General features: G+C 40.5%; 1 protein-coding gene across 3 annotated transcripts in view; it reads right to left on the reverse strand.

The window, feature by feature from the left end:
* The window catches only part of LOC138945974 (protocadherin-9-like), a 97,132-nt gene that overhangs the window by 11,791 nt on the left and 60,297 nt on the right, over nt 1–25,044 (reverse strand). Inside the window, exons 10-18 of one of the 3 annotated variants that reach the window (XM_070317507.1) lie at nt 23,137–23,265; nt 21,068–21,152; nt 16,926–16,961; nt 11,939–12,039; nt 11,255–11,428; nt 10,113–10,174; nt 9,552–9,636; nt 7,765–7,887; nt 1,891–1,946 (exon numbers count right to left, since the gene is read on the reverse strand). In XM_070317507.1, coding sequence (XP_070173608.1) covers nt 1,891–1,946; nt 7,765–7,887; nt 9,552–9,636; nt 10,113–10,174; nt 11,255–11,428; nt 11,939–12,039; nt 16,926–16,961; nt 21,068–21,152; nt 23,137–23,265 — 851 coding nt within the window. Of the gene's footprint in view, nt 1–1,890; nt 1,947–7,764; nt 7,888–9,551; nt 9,637–10,112; nt 10,175–11,254; nt 11,429–11,938; nt 12,040–14,813; nt 14,838–16,925; nt 16,962–21,067; nt 21,153–23,136; nt 23,266–25,044 lie in introns of all 3 variants that reach the window. The other 2 variants (XM_070317508.1, XM_070317509.1) reach the window with 2 other exon arrangements.

Here is a 25,044-nt window from a genome sequence, read left to right on the forward strand (position 1 = left end):
GCAAAAGAAGCAGAAGTAGTAACAGCGCTAGGCGCCGAAATTGGTACAGCCAACAAAGTGTTACGCTCTTGGTCTGTAACAAGTAACGTTGCTTTGGAAGAGGAAGACTTAGCCTTAATTTTCCCCTTGGGGTCCGACTTGCCACGGCGCTTGTCTGAATCAGACATGTTGACAACAACACGTGGCAACGCGAAAAAATTTACTGAAACATAAGTCTAAACGACTGGAAAATTCAGTAAACACACGCACTAATGCGTTAACAAAATACTATAGCTAAACTTGCCCCACAAGCAGAGGCACGGAGAGCTACAAACAAAGTCACACGAGCTAGAAAACTAACTCACACAACAAAATGGCGACACGCAAGACACTGACACAAACGTCAACAACACGTGGCAAAGTAAAAAGATTTACTGAAACGTAAGTCAAAACGACTGAAAACACAGTAAACACACACGCTTACGCGTCAACAAAATACTAAAGCTACACTTGCCCAAACAGAAAGAGGGCACGCAGAGCTACTAGCAAAGTCACACGAGTTAGCTAACTAACTCACACAACAAAATGGCGAAACACGCAAGTCACTGACACACAAGTCCGTAAAAAACGGACAACGTACAGTAACGAAACAGCGCAAACAACCAACAACAAACGGGAACGAGCTCACCAAACTGTAGGCAAGGCGAGCAGACAAGCTGGGTAACGTGGCCGGCGGGTGTCACTCAAACACACAAGGTCAGCCACAGAGCGTCAAAAAGTGAACCGTCCTCTCCGAGGTGAAAAAGACGTATGATAATAGGCACGTGTTCCTAGAGGAAGTGACGTGGCATACACCCGTATGGGAGGTAACTCCCGGTGTACTGGCCCATTACCAAAGCTACTTTCACTTTCGTTTTGGTGATGGGGTTGCTTCCCTTTAAATTCTTTAGCCGGGTAAGCGTTTTTCAGTGATAAGCATCTCAGGTGACTCAATGCTAATGTGATTCGGAGTAAGAATATGATATTAAATGCAAGTTTCCAGTACAAAGGACTTAACATTTCTTACATACTGCTTGACTAAATTCTTTACAAACATTGACTATATTCTATACAAGAAACACTTAACAAGGGTAAAAGGAGAAACAGAACTGTTAGTCGCCTCTTACGACATGCTGGGTAGCATCGGGTAAATTCTTTCTCGTCCCAACCAATATGGGACTCCCCCTAACCCGCGGGGGGACCAGGGAGGGGTAAATCCTTCCCCCTAACCCGCGGGGGGTATTTTCAGGATACAAGATAACAATGAAAATGCACTCACACAAAAACATGGACAATAACATTCGTTGTTCTTTAATTGTCCATGTTTTTGGTGAGTATATTTTCATTGCTTTCTTCTTCTTGTTCTACTTACCTGCAGTTCCCCCCGCGGGATAGGGGGAAGAATTTACCCGATGCTCCCCAGCATGTCGTAAGAGGCGACTAACGGATTCTGTTTCTCCTTTTACCCTTGTTAAGTGTTTCTTGTATAGAATATAGTCAATTTTTGTAAAGATTTTAGTCAAGCAGTATGTAAGAAATGTTAGGTCCTTTGTACTGGAAACTTGCATTCTCCCAGTAAGGTAATATATTGTACTACGTTGCAAGCCCCTGGAGCAAATTTTTGATTATTGCTTTTGTGAACAAGAAACAATTGACAAGTGGCTCTATCCCATCTCTCCCCCTTTCCCCTGTCGCGATATAACCTTGAACGGTTGAAAACGACGTTAAACACCAAATAAAGAAAGACCTTACCTGCAGTCTCTTGTTCTCTAAAATGTCAATGCAACACACTCAGGCAGTAAGGAAGCGGTGAAAAAACACACACTTTTATCGAGCAAAATCACAGGATTTGCAAGCTGCAAGCAGACCTACCTCTTGTAATTGACAATGCTATAGTTGAGGCGGGTGCCGGCATCAGCGTCTTGAGCCTGTGACACAGAAACAACACCTGTCAGATAAAGGCTGGTCCATTGGCATTGTCCAAAAGCCGGTGAATACTACAGGCACACGGCGTATATAATTATTTTGTATGGCCCCAATGAGGAAAGGTGACGTAAAGAATAAATCGTGAATGGTAACGGAGTCTATTATACCCCGTTACTTACTCTCGTGAGAAATCCGAGATGTTACCAAATCTAATGAATGAATGAATTTATGAATGAACGAATGAATGAATGAATGAATACAGACATAAACACACAAATAAAGACACAAGTAAATAAAACCAAAGAATGAATGAATAATAAAACAAATAAATGCAATGCATGAATGAATGAATGAATGAATGAATGAATGAACGAACGAACGAACGAACGAACGAACGAACGAACGAACGAACGAACGAACGAACAAAGGAATGAATTAATGAATTAATAAACAAATAAAAACAAATAATGAATGAATGAATGAATGAATGAATGAATGAATGTGCCTCAACAAAAAAAGACGATACCATTGGAAATGAACCCCAGATTTCTGAAAGTTCGGTTTGCTTACACCATACCATTGAGGTCAAAGTATTCTCTCATTCTAATGATCGATAACAACAGCTTACACCATACCATTGAGGTCAAAGTATTCTCTCATTCTAATGATCGATAACAACAGCTTACACCATACCATTGAGGTCAAAGTATTCTCTCATTCTAATGATCGATAACAACAGCTTACACCATACCATTGAGGTCAAAGTATTCTCTCATTCTAATGATCGATAACAACAGCTTACACCATACCATTGAGGTCAAAGTATTCTCTCATTCTAATGATCGATAACAACAGCTTACACCATACCATTGAGGTCAAAGTATTCTCTCATTCTAATGATCGATAACAACAGCTTACACCATACCATTGAGGTCAAAGTATTCTCTCATTCTAATGATCGATAACAACAGCTTACACCATACCATTGAGGTCAAAGTATTCTCTCATTCTAATGATCGATAACAACAGCTTACACCATACCATTGAGGTCAAAGTATTCTCTCATTCTAATGATCGATAACAACAGCTTACACCATACCATTGAGGTCAAAGTATTCTCTCATTCTAATGATCGATAACAACAGCTTACACCATACCATTGAGGTCAAAGTATTATCTCATTCTAATGATCGATAACAACAGCTTACACCATACCATTGAGGTCAAAGTATTCTCTCATTCTAATGATCGATAACAACAGCTTACACCATACCATTGAGGTCAAAGTATTCTCTCATTCTAATGATCGATAACAACAGCTTACACCATACCATTGAGGTCAAAGTATTATCTCATTCTAATGATCGATAACAACAGCTTACACCATACCATTGAGGTCAAAGTATTCTCTCATTCTAATGATCGATAACAACAGCTTACACCATACCATTGAGGTCAAAGTATTATCTCATTCTAATGATCGATAACAACAGCTTACACCATACCATTGAGGTCAAAGTATTATCTCATTCTAATGATCGATAACAACCGCTTACACCATACCATTGAGGTCAAAGTATTATCTCATTCTAATGATCGATAACAACAGCTTACACCATACCATTGAGGTCAAAGTATTATCTCATTCTAATGATCGATAACAACAGCTTACACCATACCATTGAGGTCAAAGTATTATCTCATTCTAATGATCGATAACAACAGCTTACACCATACCATTGAGGTCAAAGTATTCTCTCATTCTAATGATCGATAACAACAGCTTACACCATACCATTGAGGTCAAAGTATTCTCTCATTCTAATGATCGATAACAACAGCTTACACCATACCATTGAGGTCAAAGTATTCTCTCATTCTAATGATCGATAACAACAGCTTACACCATACCATTGAGGTCAAAGTATTATCTCATTCTAATGATCGATAACAACAGCTTACACCATACCATTGAGGTCAAAGTATTATCTCATTCTAATGATCGATAACAACCGCTTACACCATACCATTGAGGTCAAAGTATTATCTCATTCTAATGATCGATAACAACAGCTTACACCATACCATTGAGGTCAAAGTATTATCTCATTCTAATGATCGATAACAACAGCTTACACCATACCATTGAGGTCAAAGTATTATCTCATTCTAATGATCGATAACAACAGCTTACACCATACCATTGAGGTCAAAGTATTCTCTCATTCTAATGATCGATAACAACAGCTTACACCATACCATTGAGGTCAAAGTATTCTCTCATTCTAATGATCGATAACAACAGCTTACACCATACCATTGAGGTCAAAGTATTCTCTCATTCTAATGATCGATAACAACAGCTTACACCATACCATTGAGGTCAAAGTATTCTCTCATTCTAATGATCGATAACAACAGCTTACACCATACCATTGAGGTCAAAGTATTCTCTCATTCTAATGATCGATAACAACAGCTTACACCATACCATTGAGGTCAAAGTATTCTCTCATTCTAATGATCGATAACAACAGCTTACACCATACCATTGAGGTCAAAGTATTCTCTCATTCTAATGATCGATAACAACAGCTTACACCATACCATTGAGGTCAAAGTATTATCTCATTCTAATGATCGATAACAACAGCTTACACCATACCATTGAGGTCAAAGTATTATCTCATTCTAATGATCGATAACAACAGCTTACACCATACCATTGAGGTCAAAGTATTATCTCATTCTAATGATCGATAACAACAGCTTACACCATACCATTGAGGTCAAAGTATTCTCTCATTCTAATGATCGATAACAACAGCTTACACCATACCATTGAGGTCAAAGTATTCTCTCATTCTAATGATCGATAACAACAGCTTACACCATACCATTGAGGTCAAACTATTCTCTCATTCTAATGATCGATAACAACAGCTTACACCATACCATTGAGGTCAAACTATTCTCTCATTCTAATGATCGATAACAACAGCTTACACCATACCATTGAGGTCAAAGTATTCTCTCATTCTAATGATCGATAACAACAGCTTACACCATACCATTGAGGTCAAAGTATTCTCTCATTCTAATGATCGATAACAACAGCTTACACCATACCATTGAGGTCAAAGTATTCTCTCATTCTAATGATCGATAACAACAGCTTACACCATACCATTGAGGTCAAAGTATTCTCTCATTCTAATGATCGATAACAACAGCTTACACCATACCATTGAGGTCAAAGTATTCTCTCATTCTAATGATCGATAACAACAGCTTACACCATACCATTGAGGTCAAAGTATTCTCTCATTCTAATGATCGATAACAACAGCTTACACCATACCATTGAGGTCAAAGTATTCTCTCATTCTAATGATCGATAACAACCAAGTAAAGCAAGGAGGCACATATTTAGCAGGATGAAAAACAAGCATTTCATATCATGTGCCTGTTGGCCATAACCATTCAGTAACAAGCGTAGCGAATGGCGACACGTGAAGCGTGACAATTAGAGACCTGGTTCAATTTACACTGGACGTGACCTAGCTCGTGTGTCCTAGACACACTGGTCAGTGTTAATGCAATTCGTTCTGTTCTCACACACGGAGGTTCACAAGGCAGGGACATCGTTTTTGTGTCCGCAGTCGGCAAAGCACTCTTGAACCTTGTTTCAAATTGCCTTAAAACTTTAGCGCCAATTGGCATAACAAAATAAAGACAACTATTGGAACGTTGGCAGGTATCTGTTTCGGATTTTGTGATTTTGGCAGATTGTTTCGCGAAAGGGGGGAACGGTGAAACCATAGCAAGTACGGTACTGCCTAAAATTGCCGAACTCTTGTGGCCACTTCTGCAAAGTTTGCGAACAAAATGAATCCCAGCAATGTCCATGTTCTTCTGAGGTCTTCGCGATATAGGTTATTTCCTTTCTGTATGCTTGTTTGTTTGTTTGTTTGATTCAATGTTTGTTTTTGTTTTTAATGCAGCCAGTTTAAAAACTGTCCTCCAATAATTAATAAGCAGTTGTTTTCACGCAGACTTTTCGTTCATTGCCACAGAAAATGACGGCAGGTTTGAAAATATCGCGACAAACGTTTCTGGAAGTAGTTCTTTCTGATCCGTTGTCCAATCTCCATATAAACAGGGGTGGCCCTTTCAAATATGAATGAACCCGAAAACCTAAAAATCACATCCGTGTTCCAAGGGCTTACCAGTGTTCACCATTATGTTCAAATTGCAGTAATAACAACAAACTGATGTAGATAATTCTGCTCAATGAGTCAAAATAAAATGATAGCAGCCGTTTGCAGGTTTAAAGCAGAAAGTTTCAGGTCTATTCTGATTCTCTAGTTACAACGATGTTGATACGTAAAACCGTCCGTGTTCGGGGTCACTTGGTTCAATGGTAATTCGTACATGTAGTAGCATATGATAGCAAAATTAATCGCCAGTCAGGAAATAACCTGGTGAACACTAACTAAACGTTAAATTGATTAACCACAGATACGGAATTTAGTAGCGGGGTGAAAGAAAAAGGTGGGGGAGTGTGTGTGAGAGAGAGAGAGAGAGAGAGAGAGAGAGAGAGAGAGAGAGAGGATAGAGAGAGAGTGGGAGAGAGAGAGAGAGAGAGAGAAAGAGAGAGAGAGAGGGAGAGGGAGAGAGAGAGAGAGGGGTAGAGAGAGAGAGGGAGAGGTAGAGAGAGAGAGACAGAGACAGAGATAGAGACAGAGAGAGAGACAGAGATAGAGACACAGAGAGAGAGAGAGAGAGAGAGAGACTGAGAGAGAGAGAGAGAGAGAGAGAGAGAGACAGAGAGAGAGAGAGAGAGAGAGAGAGAGAGAGAGAGAGAGAGAGAGAGAGAGAGAGAGAGAGAGAGAGAGAGACGAGGAGGGGGGATGTGCTGGCAAGAGTACACAATAAGTCTGACGGTACAGTTTTATATAATGCTAAAAGAACACTGCCGACAAAAGCGCACATGTATGTACTTATTTTGTTTACATGCATACAGATGACGAACAGTTTCGTTTCTTTGTTTCTTGTCTCGAGTACCCACGGGTTCATGCGAGATCGAGTCAGCATTGATCTTAGCCCAATAAAAGGACATGTATATATATTATATACACAATGTATATAGCAACGACAAAGACACACGCGGAAGATCAGACCGCCTTGGAGAGGTATATGAACAAAATTGAGCTCAATTGACCCCAGAGCACCAGAGATACAAGTCTAATCCGTAGACAGAGAAACTGAGAAACAGAGAAAAAGAGAAACAAATAGAGAAACTAACAGAGTGAAACCTATACGCCGTTTTATTTACATAAAGGCGGCGTAAAAACAACACTATGCAACCCTGACGTAGCACACATAAGCAAGCAAGGGCCAGTTGACAAACAGAGACGTGTTTACGACTCAGACGGTTATACAGCACGCATAAGCAAGCAAGGGCCAGTTGACAAACAGAGACGTGTTTACGACTCAGACGGTTACACAGCACACATAAGCAAGCAAGGGCCAGTTGACAAACAGAGACGTGTTTACGACTCAGACGGTTATACAGACATTACAGTGGACCCCCCCCCCTTTTAAGACTACCCAATTTAAAACTTCCCCCCTTTTGAGACTTTACTCTTTCAGATTTTCTGTTCATAACCTCCGTAAATTGTCCTCCATTTGAAGACTCTCTCCTTTGTAAAACCTAATCTTTTTCTCAGTAGGTCTTAAGAGGGGCGTGCCACTGTACTGACAGACAAACAGAGAGACTAGCTACCGACACCCAACCTCACTGTCAACGACTTTTACCTTGATCGTTGTGATGACTTCACCCTTCTTTCTCTCTGCATCAAAGGTCTGTTGCTTGTCGGGGATGATGGGGGCGTTGTCGTTGGAGTCCACAACTGTCACCTTCACTGTGGCAGTTGAGTTCTGAAACACACAATTAAGCCTTCTTTGTACGTCAACATGTATAATGGACAGAATGAAGGAAAACTGTTAAACAAGTCGCGTAAGGCGAAAATACAATATTTAGTCAAGTAGCTGTCGAACTCACAGAATGAAACTGAACGCAATGCCATTTTACTCGTAGCATCGTCAGGCCACCGCTCATGGCAAAGGCAGTGAAATTGACAAGAAGAGCGGGGTAGTAGTTGCGCTAAGAAGGATAGCACGCTTTTCTGTACCTCTCTTTGTTTTAACTTTCTGAGCGTGTTTTTAATCCAAACATATCATATCTATATGTTTTTGCAATCAGGAACCGACAAGGAATAAGATGAAAGTGTTTTTAAATTGATTTGGACAATTTAATTTTGATAATAATTTTTATATATTTAATTTTCAGAGCTTGTTTTTAATCCGAATATAACATATTTATATGTTTTTGGAATCAGCAAATGATGGAGAATAAGATAAATGTAAATTTGGAGCGATTTATACATTTTTATTTTTTTTTACAATTTTCCGATTTTTAATGACCAAAGTCATTAATTAATTTTTATGCCACCAAGCTGAAATGCAATACCGAACCCCGGGCTTCGTCGAAGATTACTTGACCAAAATTTGAACCAATTTGGTTGAAAAATGAGGGCGTGACAGTGCCGCCTCAACTTTCACGAAAAGCCGGATATGACGTCATCAAAGACATTTATCAAAAAAATGAAAAAAACGTTCGGGGATTTCATACCCAGGAACTCTCATGTCAAATTTCATAAAGATCGGTCCAGTAGTTTAGTCTGAATCGCTCTACACACACACACAGACACAGACACACACACACACACACACACACACACACACACATACACCACGACCCTCGTCTCGATTCCCCCCTCTACGTTAAAATATTTAGTCAAAACTTGACTAAATATAAAAACCAAGAGACTGTATCGATTTAAGAAAGAAGAAAAAAACAGAAAGAGAACGCAGAGAACGAAAGGTTTTTATGGAAGACTGACAGAATTCGAAAGAAGAAAAGACGGGCGCATTGGCGTGGTGGTAATACGTCGGCCTCCTAATCGGGAGGTCGTGAGTTCGAATCCCGGTCGCTGCCGCCTGGTGGGTTAAGAGTGGAGATTTTTCCGATCTCCCAGGTCAACGTATTTGCAGACCTGCTTGTGACTTAACCCCATTCGTGTGTACAAGCAAGCACAAGACCAAGTGCGCACGTAAAAGATCCTGTAATCCATGTCAGAGTTCGGTGGGTTATAGAAACACGAAAATACCCAGCATGCCTCCCCCGAAATCGGCGTATGCTGCCTGAATAGCGGAGTAAAAACGGTCATACACGTAAAAATCCACTCGTGGTAAAAACATGAGTGAACGTGGGAGTCTAAATCCATGAACGAAGAAGAAGAAAGAAGAAAAGGGGTAAACTAACAAACAAAACAACGACAACAAACCCACACATACGCACACACACACACAAACACTTACAAACATACACACACACACATCATCCCCCCAACACACACAAATACAAACACACACATACACACACACACGCACACACATTTATACCCCGTCCCCCCCCCCCCCCACACACACACGCATACCCCCCCTCCCCCCCACACACAATCGCTTATCGCATAACATACCATATTCCCGTCGGAAGCCATAACGCTGAACGTATGTAGAGGTGTTGTCTCAAAGTCCAACGGTGCCGTTACGTGGATTGCACCGCTGAAACACCGAGAAGAAGACAATGCTGAGAATCACAGCGAAATCATACGATACAAAGATGTGTTTATTTTTCATTTTTATTGTGAGTGAGTTCTACAACCGAAAAGCAAACAAATAAGAACCAAAGAAACAAACCAACAATCAAGCAAACTAACCAAACTGGAAACATTTTGTGGTTAGGCTGACAATTCAATGAGTAAGACAAATAACAGAAAAAACAATGAAACTTATTGATAAGCAAACCTGTTCCTTAGATGAGTAAGACAACAAACAAACAAACAAAGCAAGCAAGCAACCAACAAACAAAAACAGTTTGAGGTAATACTGAACCTTTAACGAGTGACACACTTAACAAACAAACAAATAAACATAATACAACACAAACAAATAAACAAACAAACAAACTAAACACCAAGCATATATTGTGGTAGCGCAAACAAACACAGAAAGACAAAAGAACGCATTGCAACAATTACCTATTCTCTGCGACGGCGAAGAGACTGCTGCCCCCGACGATACTGTAACGAATGGCTGCTCCCTGCAGGTGCCAGGAAAACATGAATCATTAGCTGTCATAACCAACACAAGAAATCCTTCGGGTCCATGGAGGATCTGTTCATTTTACACGCACGCACGCACGCACGTACAAACGCGCGTACGCATGCATTTACGCATCCACACACGAGCGCACGAGCGAGCGCACGCACGCACACACACAATCACAGACGCCCACAGACACACAAACAGACACAGGCACACATTCACACGCACGCACGCACGCACGCACGCACGCACACACACACACACACTTACGGCCTATGCAAGCAGGACCCATAACATGAACTTTGTTCTCTCTCCCCCTTGCTGCACACCCCCCCCCCCCCCCACACACACACACACAAGAGAAGCCAACACCCGCCCTTTCTCCATATCCCATTGGTATTAAAATGCCTCCATTATGGTCTGATCATATCTTGCACACAGTACAGTGGTGTCATTCACATCAGCGAGAAATAAAAACGTCCCCAAACGGAGCGACTCTGAAAATGCATGATACTTCTCAGAACTTGTGAACAGAACATCTGAGAAAGCAAGGCGTGAAAAGAAGTTCAAACTCAAATGAGATAAGAGGTAGAGAACAGACTGGAGGGTGGGGTGGGGGATGCGACAGTCTCAAAGTGGTGGATTGGCTGTACAATGGAACCCCTTTAAGAATTCCTCTTTTTTCAGAACTTTATATTTTACATTTCTTTTCATTTTCTAGCTTCTGAAATTAACCTCCATTTGTGACCCTCCACCACGAAATGAGTCGCATGTCACCTCGCGCGGTTCTGCGCTAGGCTTAATATAAGTCTGGGGAGTGTCTAGTAACAGTGTGAGGGTCACCTTAGTCACAGGCTTATAACTCAAACAGTTTTCGCTCTTTTCTAAAACGGTTTTCACCACTGGATAGAGCATAAGAAACTCTTTAGGAAAATGTAAAAATATGAAAATTATGCAAAGGTGACATGCGACTCATTCCGTGGTGGAGGGTCACATTTAAAGACTGCCTTTTTTGTAAGGCCTTATTTTGATCAGATTTGTGCAGGTATCAAAAGGGGTGTTCTACTGTACTCACAAAATCCTCATCTGTGGCGGAAACGAAGAGGATTGTGGTCCCGACGGGCACGGACTCAGACACGTAGACGGGGTACCTGTCGCTCTGGAACTTTGGGGCGTTGGAGTTCACTCCCCCTACCGTGATCACCAGCATCGCCACGCCGTACCGCGATGGGTTGTCCTTTTGTGTCGCCTGGACAATGAATGAACGAATCCATCAATCAAACAACCAATTTATCAACATTTTAGTCAACCTTTTAATCAATCAAACTGTTAACCATTTAGTCTGCCAGTCAACCAACCACGCAATCCCTCCATCAATCCATCAATCAATCCATCCATCCATCAATCAATCAATCAATCAATCAATCAATCAATGTTCTGTCCTTTAATGAATGGCTTAAAACGGTGAGCTGTATAGAAGTTCTTTCAAACCGAAGACAGAGCGACATACAGAGAGAGAGAGAGAGAGAGAGAGAGAGAGAGAGAGAGAGAGAGAGAGAGAGAGAGAGAGAGAGAGAGAGAGAGAGAGAGAAGGAGGGAGGGAGGGAGGGAGGGAGAGAGAGACGGAGGGAGGGAGAGAGAGAGAGAGAGAGCGAGAGAGAGAGAGAGAGAGAGCGAGAGAGAGCGAGAGAGAGAGAGACAGAGACAAAGACAGAGACAGAGACAGACAGATAGACAGACTGCACTTGTGACTGTATACCTGAACCACCATGGAGACCTTGGTGGGCCGTATGGGGGCCACCAGGCGTACCTGAGCTGTCGTTTCGTTAATGGCGAACACATTCTGTGATCCACGCGCATCTAAAGATACAAATCCATCACAATAATGTTTACTGTAGGTGTCTTCTTTGTTGTAAGTTGTAGGTCTCTATGTGTTTCTTAGTTCTAAAATACACGTAAGACTAAGAACATTGGAAAAGTAAAATTATCTTTTGTTGAAAATCCATCACAAACAGTTTTGCTGAAGGCGTCTTTGTATTGGTAAGTTGTAGTTCTTTATGTGAAAGCTTTCGAATTTTGTCTTAGCTTTGCAGTATGTTTTCACACAGACAAACCATATTATGTCGTGACCCAGTCTTGACATGCACACATTCTTTTCTTCTTCTTAAATACATGTAAGACCAAGAAAAATGGAAAAAAATATAGAACACAACTATCACGAATGATATAAAATTCTCATCTGTAGAGAACATCGAGAGGGGAAATGAAATATTAAATTTATATATTTGTAAGAAAGTGACATGCCGAAAGAATTTGTGTAGAAACAAACGGAAAAGTACGGATCTAGTCTTGATTACGTATTTGTATTGTAACGTTATGATCTTTTCTTCAACACACTGCAGTATGAACAAACGAACTGACGATGCAATGTAATCAAAACAATAGAGGAACTTAACCGACCAAGCCCGTAGCGATATAACCTTCGTGGTTGAAAACGACGTTAAACACCACATAAAGAACCGACCAAGCTTTTTCGATGTTCTTATAATGCAAATGTACGTTTACATTCATTAACAAAACAACTGATGAGTCTCCCCCCCCCCCCCCCAGAAAAAAATCACAAAGCATCACACGCGTTTACACAATCATAATTCAAAGAACTCCCTGGGAATAACTTTTGAAGAAAAGATAAAATATTACAAATGCAAATGTTGTCTGCAAAGTAGGGGGAAGGGGTAAAATACTGAAATATAGGAAAAAAACCCGATTACTTAACAATGAAGCAGATAAATAAATACAAAAAAAATAAAAATCATTATATGCACCTCGTCTTTTCTTTACGTTTGCAGCAAACTTTGCTATGATAAACACGCTTTTTTAAAACGGCATGGTTAAAAGCTTTGCCTGCAAAGTCTGTATAGACATCTTTGATGCAACAAAAGATACTGAATAGTCGTAAAATGCTAATAAAGCCTGTATGTACTGTACAAGCAAGGAGCAAGCATACAGAAATATGTTCACAGAATAAACAGGGCAATTAACTTCACCAAAACCTGCAAGGTGAAATAATTGAAAACATAATATGCACTTGCCTTAATAAACATAATGCAAAAGCAGTACAAAACCGCAGATTGATTTGGGAAACTTGAAATCATGCGGGTAATAAACATAATGATTATACAAGCAGGAACAAAAAATAGACTGGTTTGGAAAACTAGCCAACTGGTTTGCTATTAATCAAATATTGATCATGGGGGGGGGGGGGGTTGAGGCTGAGGGTAAGGTTGAGGTTGAAGATGACCGTGAGGACTGAGGCTGGGGAGGATGTGAGGGGAGGGGTGGGGGGGGGGGGGGGGGGGGGTGGGGGGGTGGAGAGTGCATGGAACAGCAGTGACACATTCACACATCATGCACATGCTGTAAAATCAAAGAGCACTCCATTTTCAGTTTAGTAAACGCCAACGTTGTTAGATTTTATTCACGTGCAAATTAAACAGGACCACGGGAGCTTGTATAAAAGTGCCAGTCGATCGAAGTATCGTACCCTCGTCTTTTTCTTCTCCTTCGTTCGTGGGCTGCGACTCCCACGTACACTCGTAGCCGCGAGTATTTTTTGTTTGTACGTGGCTGGCCGTATTCCCCGCCATTTAGGCAGTCATATCCCGATTCCGGGGGAATAGGGTACGATGTTACGATTGGCTGGCACCGTCAGGCATTTTAATAAAAGCTCATGAGGACGGAATACACAAAACGTTAGGGCAAGTGTGAGTAGGTGAGATCAGTGGATCAGAATGTGTTAGAATCATGCCATCATGAGCAGTGGAAAATTACTTCCGTGTAATTAGGTCCGTGTCAGGCTGTAGTTTGACCCGGCCTCATTTACATGATATACGCATGAAGTGTGAAGATGTGGTTAAGTTCAGACATGGGTGATCTTTCCAGCGTATGTAGGATAAAATTAGTTAAACACTCAGACAAGACACGACAAAAATCCATTTTTCGTGAATAATTTGACTAATTCTTTGGGAATATTATCGAGAATATGCCCGTCCAATGGGCTTCATTAAAATTGAGATAAAAACGAGAAAAAAACTATATAAAAAAAACCACAACTAAAATGACGCCTTACATCTGAGAGAAATGTGTTCATGGTGTTCATCATTTAAAGTTTTCTATAAAATACACAAACCGTATTCTTTTCTGGAGAAGAAAGGGGAGCGCAAGGGGGGGGGGCGTTGGGGAAGGAGGAGGGGGAGCAGGACCACATCATAATAATAAAAGTAACCAATTGCCATTGCTAGCCCTACATATTTTTTTCATTTATGCCAAGGAGCTACTGTAGAAACACGCTTTTGCTTCAATCGAACAAACGCTCACAATGAGAGTATACGAAAATACAAGGCTCTAATGTAAACAGCGTACGTTAAAACTGTACACCGACCGAGGTGGTTGAGTAACACAAGTTATGCATGTAAGAATAACACCAACCACCACCTTGCTTAGCACTATTACTGTTCTGAAACACAAATGCTTTTACTCTGTAAAAGACGATACAAGAGAAAAAAAGGTAAGGGGGATTATTATTTAAAAGCGAGGAAGATAAGAGAAAAAAGGTCAGCAAAACGTATCATTACCTCTGTCAAAAAGAAAAATTTGATCTGTTGTAACATGAAACGACGAACGTAAGCTTTATGTTTTAATGACATAAAAGAAAGAATAAAATGTCAACATTATTATGGGGTTGAAGAAAAGCAAGATCAACCAGCAACACAAAGAAAATGTCAAATACAACACAATCGCAAAATATAAATTGTAAATACAAAAACGAAGAAAAACACAAATTAAAAAAAACAAAATATAGAAGAAGAAAAACGATACATCAAAAGCTGCAAAAACATAAAAAACACATTGAAAAACCACAAGAAAGAAATATGATCCAAAGAAATGCAAAATTTCTTCACTGACCATTGTAGTAAACTGTAGTATTTTCCCCTTTATTCTTGTAAAAGTTATAGCCTTTTCCATTAAATCCACCTTTTCAACCAATACCAAATCAAAACTTTGACCCCATTAATAATTCTTTCCCCAACTCGTTATGCAGCCCAAATCACAAGCGTCTGCTGTTTAAGAATGTCAGTTTTGTCCACAATATAATAGACCGATATACCAAACATACCTCTTGAATTATTAACAAGTTTGTTTTTAAATTAGTCGCTTTCATGGCAGTTACTTGCAACCAGGTAAAGGCATTATCTATGATTTGGTTTAGACATATCTGAACAATATTTCCTTTTTTTCTTTTGTAATTTTGTTGTTGTTGCCTGTTCTCATTCAAAATGTCAAGTTTACAAAATGAACAGAGGGGTAGTTGAATAAGCCACTGACGTGTATTGACTTGACTTGAACTGAACAGATCGGTGCACAGGCCAGAACACTCAGTGAACACTTAGTAAACATTCAGTGAACAATCGGTGAATAGAACAGACTCAGTGAACATCATACACCACCTAACTTACGTTTCTGCCATCTCGGAACAGCTTAGGTCGAAAAGCAATAAAATAGGCATACGTATTCAATACATTATGCAAGCCAGAAGCAATCGTCCTTGTTCATTTATGGAGACAAACTTCACCCTTCGGATTTTGTACCCACGAAAATGTTTCTTTCATGTCCATGAAATCAAAGGACTCGAAAAAGTAATAAGAATTTTAAAAAAAAACACAAGAATAGTAAGTTATTAGAACGTTTATTTCATGACAAAACAAAACAATACAATCATTATAATTACAATTTAATGTTTAGTTTTTTCATAAATTACAAGTTCCAATAACTTTCCATTCTTGATTTTTGATTCTGAATTCTGGAACGTTAGGCGTTTATCTATATTGGAATGATAAAAGTAATAAACTATGCAGTTTATCTATATTGGAATGATAAAAGTAATAAACTATGCAGTCTATCTATATTGAAATGATAAAAGTAATAAACTATGCAGTTAATCTATATTGGAATGATAAAAGTAATAAACTATGCAGTTTATCTATATTGGAATGATAAAAGTAATAAACTATGCAGTTTATCTATATTGGAATGATAAAAGTAATAAACTATGCAGTTTATCTATATTGGAATGATAAAAGTAATAAACTATGCAGTTTATCTATATTGGAATGATAAAAGTAGTAAAATATACATCGGCATTCCTTGAAGCAACAAAACCAAGGAATAACCGTCTTCATGCACTTATGAAGAGGACGTTCGTGACTTGCTGTTTTTAAGAACGATATTCGATTTTTTAACGTCTGTGAAGCTAAAAGATTCATAACTGAATATGAATAGAGATTATTGTAACATATGCGAATTTACAGGTTTTATGGTTTTATAACCGAAAAGGCTTACTGGGTGTTTTAACATTATTGTGTATGAATATGAACCATTATAGGTATGAAGTATATCAAATCGCTATCACTGCGTACATTTGCGATCAACGGGTTGATAATAAAATTGAAGAAATTGTAAAAATCCTGGAATATATTGATTTGTGTTTCGTGCCAGAATACCACACTGAAAAGATTAGTTCTCAAAGACATTCGATATTCATTCCACTCTGTGTACATTAGCGCACGCAAAAAGATAATGCCGAAAGTAATATGTGAAAATACACAAAGAAAAATTGTATAATAAAACCAAGCAAGCTTTAGTGATTTGATTCGGGGTGTTTTTTTTCACACAAAAGAAAAATGTACCACGATGGTTGAATTCGCCATCTATGTATGAAGACCCTGAAAAAAGATCTATAAATTGTATACAGCTGTGTACATCTCTTAGGTAGGTATTTAATGTCAAGTCACAGTGCTGCTTATGTAGATAGAAACTAGCAAAAATAGGATTTTGTTCTTTTGAGAGAGATTTTATAAGCTTTGTTATGGTCAAAAAACACATGACAGTAAACGCATTTTTTTAATAAAAAGGGCAAAATTTTAGACAGCGCTTTGTTTCTCACTGCTCAATTGTCTTTATCTTAATAATCTAATTTCAGTCGTATAAAACTAAAAAGGAGCCGAAAATAACAAAACTATACGTGGCATGTCAATCAATTAAATACATAAACAAACAAACACACAAACACATTTAAAAAAAAATACAATTAAGAAGTTTTCAGATATTTTAGTTCAGAGTTGAAGGCAAATATAGCAACGTAATCAAGAAGAAAGCGTGCACATATTAATTAATCGATGTAAATATTTCACACACAAAAGTCATCTAGCACGTCTACAAAATCTAAGATAAAGCGAGACACAAAATTAAAACGCTCTACTGTGTTCATGTCACAAGTTATTGCAAATACTAATCAAGTCAACAAAAACATGAAATTTTGGAGTCAAACTAATGACATGAAATAACAAGTCGCGTAAGGCGAAATTATTACATTTAGTCAAGCTGTCGAACTCACGGAATGAAACTGAACGCACTGTAGTTTTTCACCAAGACAGTACAGCTTCGTCAATCCCCGCGAGAAGGAAATCGCTCACCTTCCACGTGCAAAACGCAGTGAAATTAACACGCCAGAATAGCGCGGTAGCGTATTGTGCTAAGCAGGAAAGCGCGCTTTTCTATATTCTTGTTAACTTTCGGAGCTTGTTTTGAATACAACCTATCATATCTATATGTTTTTGGAATCAGGAAATAATAAAGAATAAGATGAAATCATGTTTGGATCGATTTCTTAAATTTTTATCGTAAGACTAATTAATCTATTTTCGTTAAAGGCTGCCATATACGTAGCGTTCATTAATTAATTCATATTGTTTACATGTGCCAATAATGTTATACAAGTCGCGTAAGGCGAAAATACAACATTTAGTCAAGCTGTCGAACTCACAGAATGAAACTGAACGCACTGCAATTTTTCAGCAAGACCGTATACTCGTAGCATCGTCAGTCCACCGCTCGTGGCAAAGGCAGTGAAATTGACAAGAAGAGCGGGGTAGTAGTTGCGCTGAGAAGGATAGCACGCTTTTCCGTACCTCTCTTTGTTTTAACTTTCTGAGCGTGTTTTTAATCTAAACATATCATATCTATATGTTTTTGGAATCAAGAACCGACAAGGAATAAGATGAAAGTGATTTCGAAAATGTAATTTTGATCATAATTTTTATATTTTTAATTTTCAGAGCTTGTTTTTAATCCAAATATAACATATTTATATGTTTTTGGAATCAGAAAATGATGAAGAATAAGATGAACGTAAATTTGGATCATTTCATAAAACAAAATATTTTTTTTACAATTTTCAGATGTTTAATGACCAAAGTCATTAAATCATTTTTAAGCCACCAAGCTGAAATGCAATACCAAAGTCCGGCCTTCGTCGAAGATTGCTTTACAAAAATTTCAATCAATTTAATTGAAAAATGAGGGTGTGACAGTGCCGCATCAACTTTTACAAAAAGCCGGATATGACGTCATCAAAGACATTTATCGAAAAAAAGAAAAAACTGTCCGGGGATATCATTCCCAGGAACTCTCATGTAAAGTTTCATAAAGATCGGTCCAGTAGTTTGGTCTGAATCGCTTTACACACACACACGCAGACAGACACACAGACAGACACACACACAGACAGACATACCGACAGACAGACAGACACACACACACACACACACACACACACACACACACACACACACATACACCACGACCCTCGTCTCGATTCCCCCTCTATGTTAAAACATTTAGTCAAAATTTGACTAAATGTAAAAACAACTGAATGAATTGAGATGTCAAAAACGTCACTTTAACGTGGGCAGAGTACACTTTCAGTGCGGAGAATGAGATGAGGGGTGGTTCGGGTAGGGAAGAGCTTTTCTTTCCTTCGTTTGAAGATACATTTCTTCTCCTGGGGGTGATCATATTTACCACCACAGATAGAGGGAGGGGATGTAGCTCAGTCAGGGCGGGGATGTAGCTCAGTCAGGGCGGGGATGTAGCTCAGTCAGGGCGGGGATGTAGCTCAGTCAGGGCGGGGATGTAGCTCAGTCAGGGCGGGGATGTAGCTCAGTCGGTAGCGCGCTGGATTTGTATCCAGTTGGCCGCTGTCAGCGTGAGTTCGTCCCCACGTTCGGCGAGAGATTTATTTCTCAGAGTCAACTTTGTGTGCAGACTCTCCTCGGTGTTCGAACACCCTCGTGTGTACACGCAAGCACAAGACCAAGTGCGCACGAAAAAGATCCTGTAATCCATGTCAGAGTTCGGTGGGTTATAGAAACACGAAAATACCCAGCATGCTTCCTCCGAAAGCGGCGTATGGCTGCCTAAATGGCGGGGTAAAAACGGTCATACACGTAAAAGCCGTTGGAGTTTCAGCCCATGAACGAACAAACAAACCACCACAGATGTGCCCAGACTTTTACATGCAAGAAGAACATCCTTCCATTTGGACACATACCAAAAATTCAACAGCCCGGCTGCTTTCTGTGCAGAGTGGGGATGTTGTTGTTGTTGTTGTTGTTGATGTTGTTGTTGCTGTTGATGATGTTGTTGTTGCTGAATGAATCTCGCAGATAGAAACAGGGGTCCCTTTTAACAATAATTTATCAAACAATTCCAACTCTGCACATGGATTAGCCAGCATGTTGATTCTTGGTATGTGTGTAAGTTGAAAGATGCTTTTATGTCTCGTATAAAACCCGGACATATTGCGGTGAATATGATCACTCACACGATATGGAATGTGCCTGCGATCATCATTTACTGTATTCAAAGAGACAATTTCGGTTTCTAAAGGAGAGGGGGCGAAGTGGAATTGTGCAAGGCTAAATGAAAGATAGGTTGTGGGTGGAATTGGGGGTTGGTGGGCGTGGGCGTGGGTGTTGGTGGGCGTGGGTGTTGATCACTGTAAAGTAACCTTAGTAAAACAAAAAGACAAACATCGTTGCAAAAGTTCTACGCTCAACCTGGGTGAAAAAAAGCGTGCTGTTTCTACGGTGCTGTGTTCTACTTGCTTCTGTCGCGCGTGCAGATACATTGGTTGTTTCAAGGCTACTTCTGTCCTGGGGTTATTTGCATTTGAAATTACTGTCCATGTTGACATCGATGGAAAGAAAACAAAGAGGGGAAACCTCACTAAATCCTCCCAAACAGAAAACTTTGGAAAGTAAAGCCGTTTGACTGGCGCAGTGTGTACTTTGTTGAAATGTTTTAATACTTTGTCCCGGAAACATCTTGAAACTTCAGCGCAGCATGCAATAGGTTTGTCGGAACCTTTTTTTTTCTAAAACGCAATTAAAAAGGACTAACGGACACAGTTTTCACAAACCCCCCTGCTCTGATGACGGGCACGAAGAACAAACATTATATAGGCACTGTCATTTTCAAAGTCATCTGTGAATCAAGCAATGGCTGACACGTTTCTGGGTTCAGGTCCAAACTCTGTCAACACTTTGCAAACCTCATATTTTCACAATAAGTGACTTTGACTAAAAGTTAACAGTATTCAAACAGGAACACTAACCGCGGTCACCTTAAGGATATACAAACTTGAAAGTTGTCCGGTCCAAAGGAGTCATGTAAAATCGTTGTCCCTTAGCAAGTCAGATATCCAGACTGAAAGATAACTGAATGACCAGCATATCACAGACTCCAAGACCCAAAATCACCACGATCTTATCGACAAACGGTAACAAAAGTATGTTCGAGCTTCGAAAGAGCAGTGTTTTACATGTTTCTACCTCACCATTTTCAAGCTGCAATGCTTCGTTTTTCGGGGGTATGAAGGCGAATGACTTTAGGCAAAGTGTGCATGCTCATGTCTAACTGTGGACGAAGGAGGGACGATTAACATGTAATAAACATGAAAGAGCGTATGGCACTGGTCACGTGTACCTACCGTGGAAAGAGTAGACAACCGGAACATCCAGTGTGACGTCAGCGTCAGCCGCCCGGATGTCAGGAGTCACGTTCACAGGCGAGTTCTGCAAAGACGCACGTGAAACAGAAACGAGATAAACTCGAACGCGTTCGGTGCTAAGGTCAATCCATTTGTCAGGCGTGCAAATACAAATTATCAATGTTGCAAAGCCTGGCAACAAAAAATCAGTAAAATAGTTTCCCTGGATATAGGAAGCGCTGACAATAAAACTTGGATACATCCAATACTACCTACAAAATAAAGATGAAATCAATTAAAAAGAGACGTTAAATCCCTTTCTTACCACAAGATTGCGGTTAAACAATTAATCAATCAATCAATCAATCAATGAGTCTTATATCGCGCATATTCCGTGGGTACAGTTCTAGGCGCTCTGCAGTGATGCCGTGTGAGATGAAATTTTATACGGCCAGTAGATTGCAGCCATTTCGGCGCATATTTACCTTTCACGGCCTATTATTCCAAGTCACACGGGTATAGGTAGACAATTATTAACTGTGCCTAAGCAATTTTGCCAGGAAAGACCCTTTTGTCAATCGTGGGATCTTTAACGTGCACACCCAATGTAGTGTACACGGGGGGAGGTTCGGACACCGAAGAGAGTCTGCACACAAAGTTGACTCTGTGAAATAAATTTCCGCCGAACCTGGGATCGAACTCACGCTGACAGCGGCCAACTGAATACAAATCCAGCGCTGTTAGGGAGTGTATGGATTCTCTCTAAAGATGTCTAGCCCGATTCCCTAGTCCGTCTTCTTCTTTTTCTTCTTTTCTACGCGTACACTCATGTTATGCAGGAGTTGGCTTCTACGTGTATGGTCGTCCCCCTCCCCTCCCCCCCCCCCCCACACACACACTTACGCACACCCCTCTAATTTCGTCAATCAAACTCCGTTATGGGGAGCTACACCGTGTTTCTGTAGCTATAATTATTACACCCTCGTAAATGGGTGTACATAAGCTTCACTCTGTCCGTCAGTTTGTCAGTTTTTTTTCTCTGACCACACTTAGATACTGTTTGTGTGTTTATTGGCCGTTTGAGCTTAAATTAGATGTGGGGGGGGGGGGGGTAAACCCCCCAAACAAACGGTCAAACGTTTTATATATGCAAACGGTCGTAAACATATAGTAAAAATAGGTTCCTAACTTAAAGGCATATGTACGCGCTCCCGTGTTTACAAAGTGTAGTTTGCCCATAATCGATGTCAAACGCACCATAAGACCATGTAATGACGATATGTCGCCATGCGCGGACCATATACATGCATTACAGCTTGTTTTAGAGTCTCAAAAACTTTGGATGTAAACAAAGACGCGGAGTTATTTCCCTTGCGTCAACGCTACCTCTGTTGGCAAATCTATAAATAGGACGATCCAGATCAAAATGAAAATTAACATATCTCAACATTGAAGGGGTCCTAGACCACAATATTTTGCAGGGAACTTAATTTAGCATGTCTCCAGCTGTTGGTAAAGCAATTAGCGTGTATAGTCATCGAGTACATATGGCTTTAAACGGATGAGAGCAGAAACGTTAAGGGCATTTTCTCGTATCTACATTGTCCTCTACATGTGAGTTACGTACGGTAACTCGAATAATGTTTATGTGTGAGTTCTGTCCCCTGAATAACCTAGCATACACCGAGGCTTTGATCGTCGTTCTTTTCCCAGCTTTCTTTCTCTTTGGGGACGATGGTGTCCTGACCCCCTTTAGGTCATCACCTGTATCACTGGTAATGTTAATTTTTGGGCTCAATCCGTCAATGAATTTCACAAGAATTTTTATTTGCTTTGGTAAAATTCCCTAATGCCGCCGGATTGTGAGCTATGAATTTAAAACCCCAAAGTTCAACATTAATCCGGTACGCGGTCCTTCATTGATCCCGAAGACGAATTCGCGAAGGATACGCGAAGTCCTTTTACTTTTAGTCTTTTTAAAAATCTTGTTTAAACTCAGTGCTAAAGCTTCGTGCAGCAAGCTTCGCGAAGTATACTTTGCCTAGTTAAGGACAGGACGTAAGACTTACCATGGCGGCATCAGCGAGGACGAAGCCCTCATAGAGGGGGCTGGTGAAGACAGGGTTGAGGTCATCCTCGTCGGTCACCACGATGGTCAGCAAGGCCGTGGAACTCAGCTTGATGTCGCTCAAGTCGTTCTGAACAACAAGAAGAAGAAACAATTGCAAACACGCCGTGAAGGTCAGTTTGACAAAGTACACTCTCTCCCTCTCGAACGCACATAGGCACGAACGCACATACATAAGCACACACGCGCGCACGAACGCATATAAAAACTTGCACCCCCCCTCACACACACACACACACACAAACATACCTACACACACACATGCATACACACACACGCGCAAGAAACAGAAACAGAAAGAGACGAAGAGAGAGAGAGAGAGAGAGAGAGAGAGAGAGAGAGAGAGAGAGAGAGAGAGAGAGAGAGAGAGAGAGAGAGACTCAAGACTCAAGACTCAAATGGTTTACTGGTTAGGCAATCTGCCCATGACCAAGTGGGGATGGGGGGATCGGGCATAATTAATACAACACTTTTCGAAATCGAACGCGTGTCCGCGTACACCCGTTGTTTACTGACTTGGTGTGTCCAATGTCAGACGCGTAGTTTTCCGATACAGTTTGTGTTCACACATGGTTTCATTGCCAATGTTCGTGCGATATATCAAAGTTCAAGTTTGAAGGTAAACCCTGAGAAGATTAACCAGAGCGTTTAAGTCCTTGGTCACATGGTCTATTTCGCGTCGGTAGAGTTTTCGTCGCACATCCGTGGTCTCTTCAATGAATGCCAGTCGCTCTGCTTCATCCGAACTCATGTCTACTTTGTCCCTGTTAAACGCCCAGTAGAGTGTTTCAGCTTTGATGCAGTCGTACGTGAATATAAAGTCTTCAGATTTTGCAAGCAGCTGTTTAGAAGAAACATTGTACACCACTCTCTTCAAAGACTTATTCTTAGACTTAACGGGAGCATCCTTGAGCAATTCTATAGAGCTACAGTGGAAAGCATCTTGTGCTTCTCGATCTCTGTGTGGTATAGTGGCGCTAGTGAAAAAGAGAAAGCACAACTGGATAGGATCGTGAGACAGGCATCACGGATAGTTGGGTGCGACTTACCATCCATCGCCTCATTGTACAACACGCGGCTCATCCGGAGAGCCAATAGTATCATCGGCGACACCACTCACCCAGCCAACCCTCTGTTTGAGCTTCTCCCCTCGGGCAAGCGGTTTAGAGCCCTGAAGACTAGAACTAGTCGTTTCAGGAACAGTTTTTTCCCAGAGGCCATCTTGTCTGCACTCTGAATCTGTTGTTGGTGCTTGTGTGGACGCTCATGCAGAGCAGTACACTAGTCCTGTGCTTCTTTTGGGTGGGTGGGTGGGAGAAAGGGGGGGGGGGGACTCTAGTCGGCTGTGCAAATAGTATTTAACCATGGGTGTGAATGTGAGTGTGGACGTGGATATATGATTTACTGCAACATTCAAAACAAAATCATGTGCTTTTGCATTTTGGAAATAAATTCTATTGATTGATTGATTGTTTTGTCTGGCACACAGGGCAGTTTCTGTCTTGTTCTGGGGTTCATAGTCATTTCTACAGCAAACTCTTTTATGTCCCCTAGAATGTACTCCCTTTCCAATGCATTCTTCTCAGCTTCAGCCAACAGCTTTTCGACAGGTTCCTCTGTGTCACTCCCTGACGTAAAGTTGTCACTGTCAGTAGCCACGCACGTGGAGTCAATGGATTGCTGCGAGGCAGGCCCCGGATGGAATGTGGCTCCGTGGCTCACGTGCTTCAATGTTCACAACACAGCTCGCCCCACTGTCAACGTGTTCGTCGGCGTGTACTCTCATTTTCTGTGTGTCCCTAATACCTCGTGCTTTGTCGTACGTGTCTCTGGAAATTGTACATGACGT

This window comes from Littorina saxatilis, linkage group LG13 (genome assembly GCF_037325665.1).
Source record: "Littorina saxatilis isolate snail1 linkage group LG13, US_GU_Lsax_2.0, whole genome shotgun sequence".
Classification (NCBI taxonomy): Eukaryota; Metazoa; Mollusca; class Gastropoda; order Littorinimorpha; family Littorinidae; genus Littorina; species Littorina saxatilis.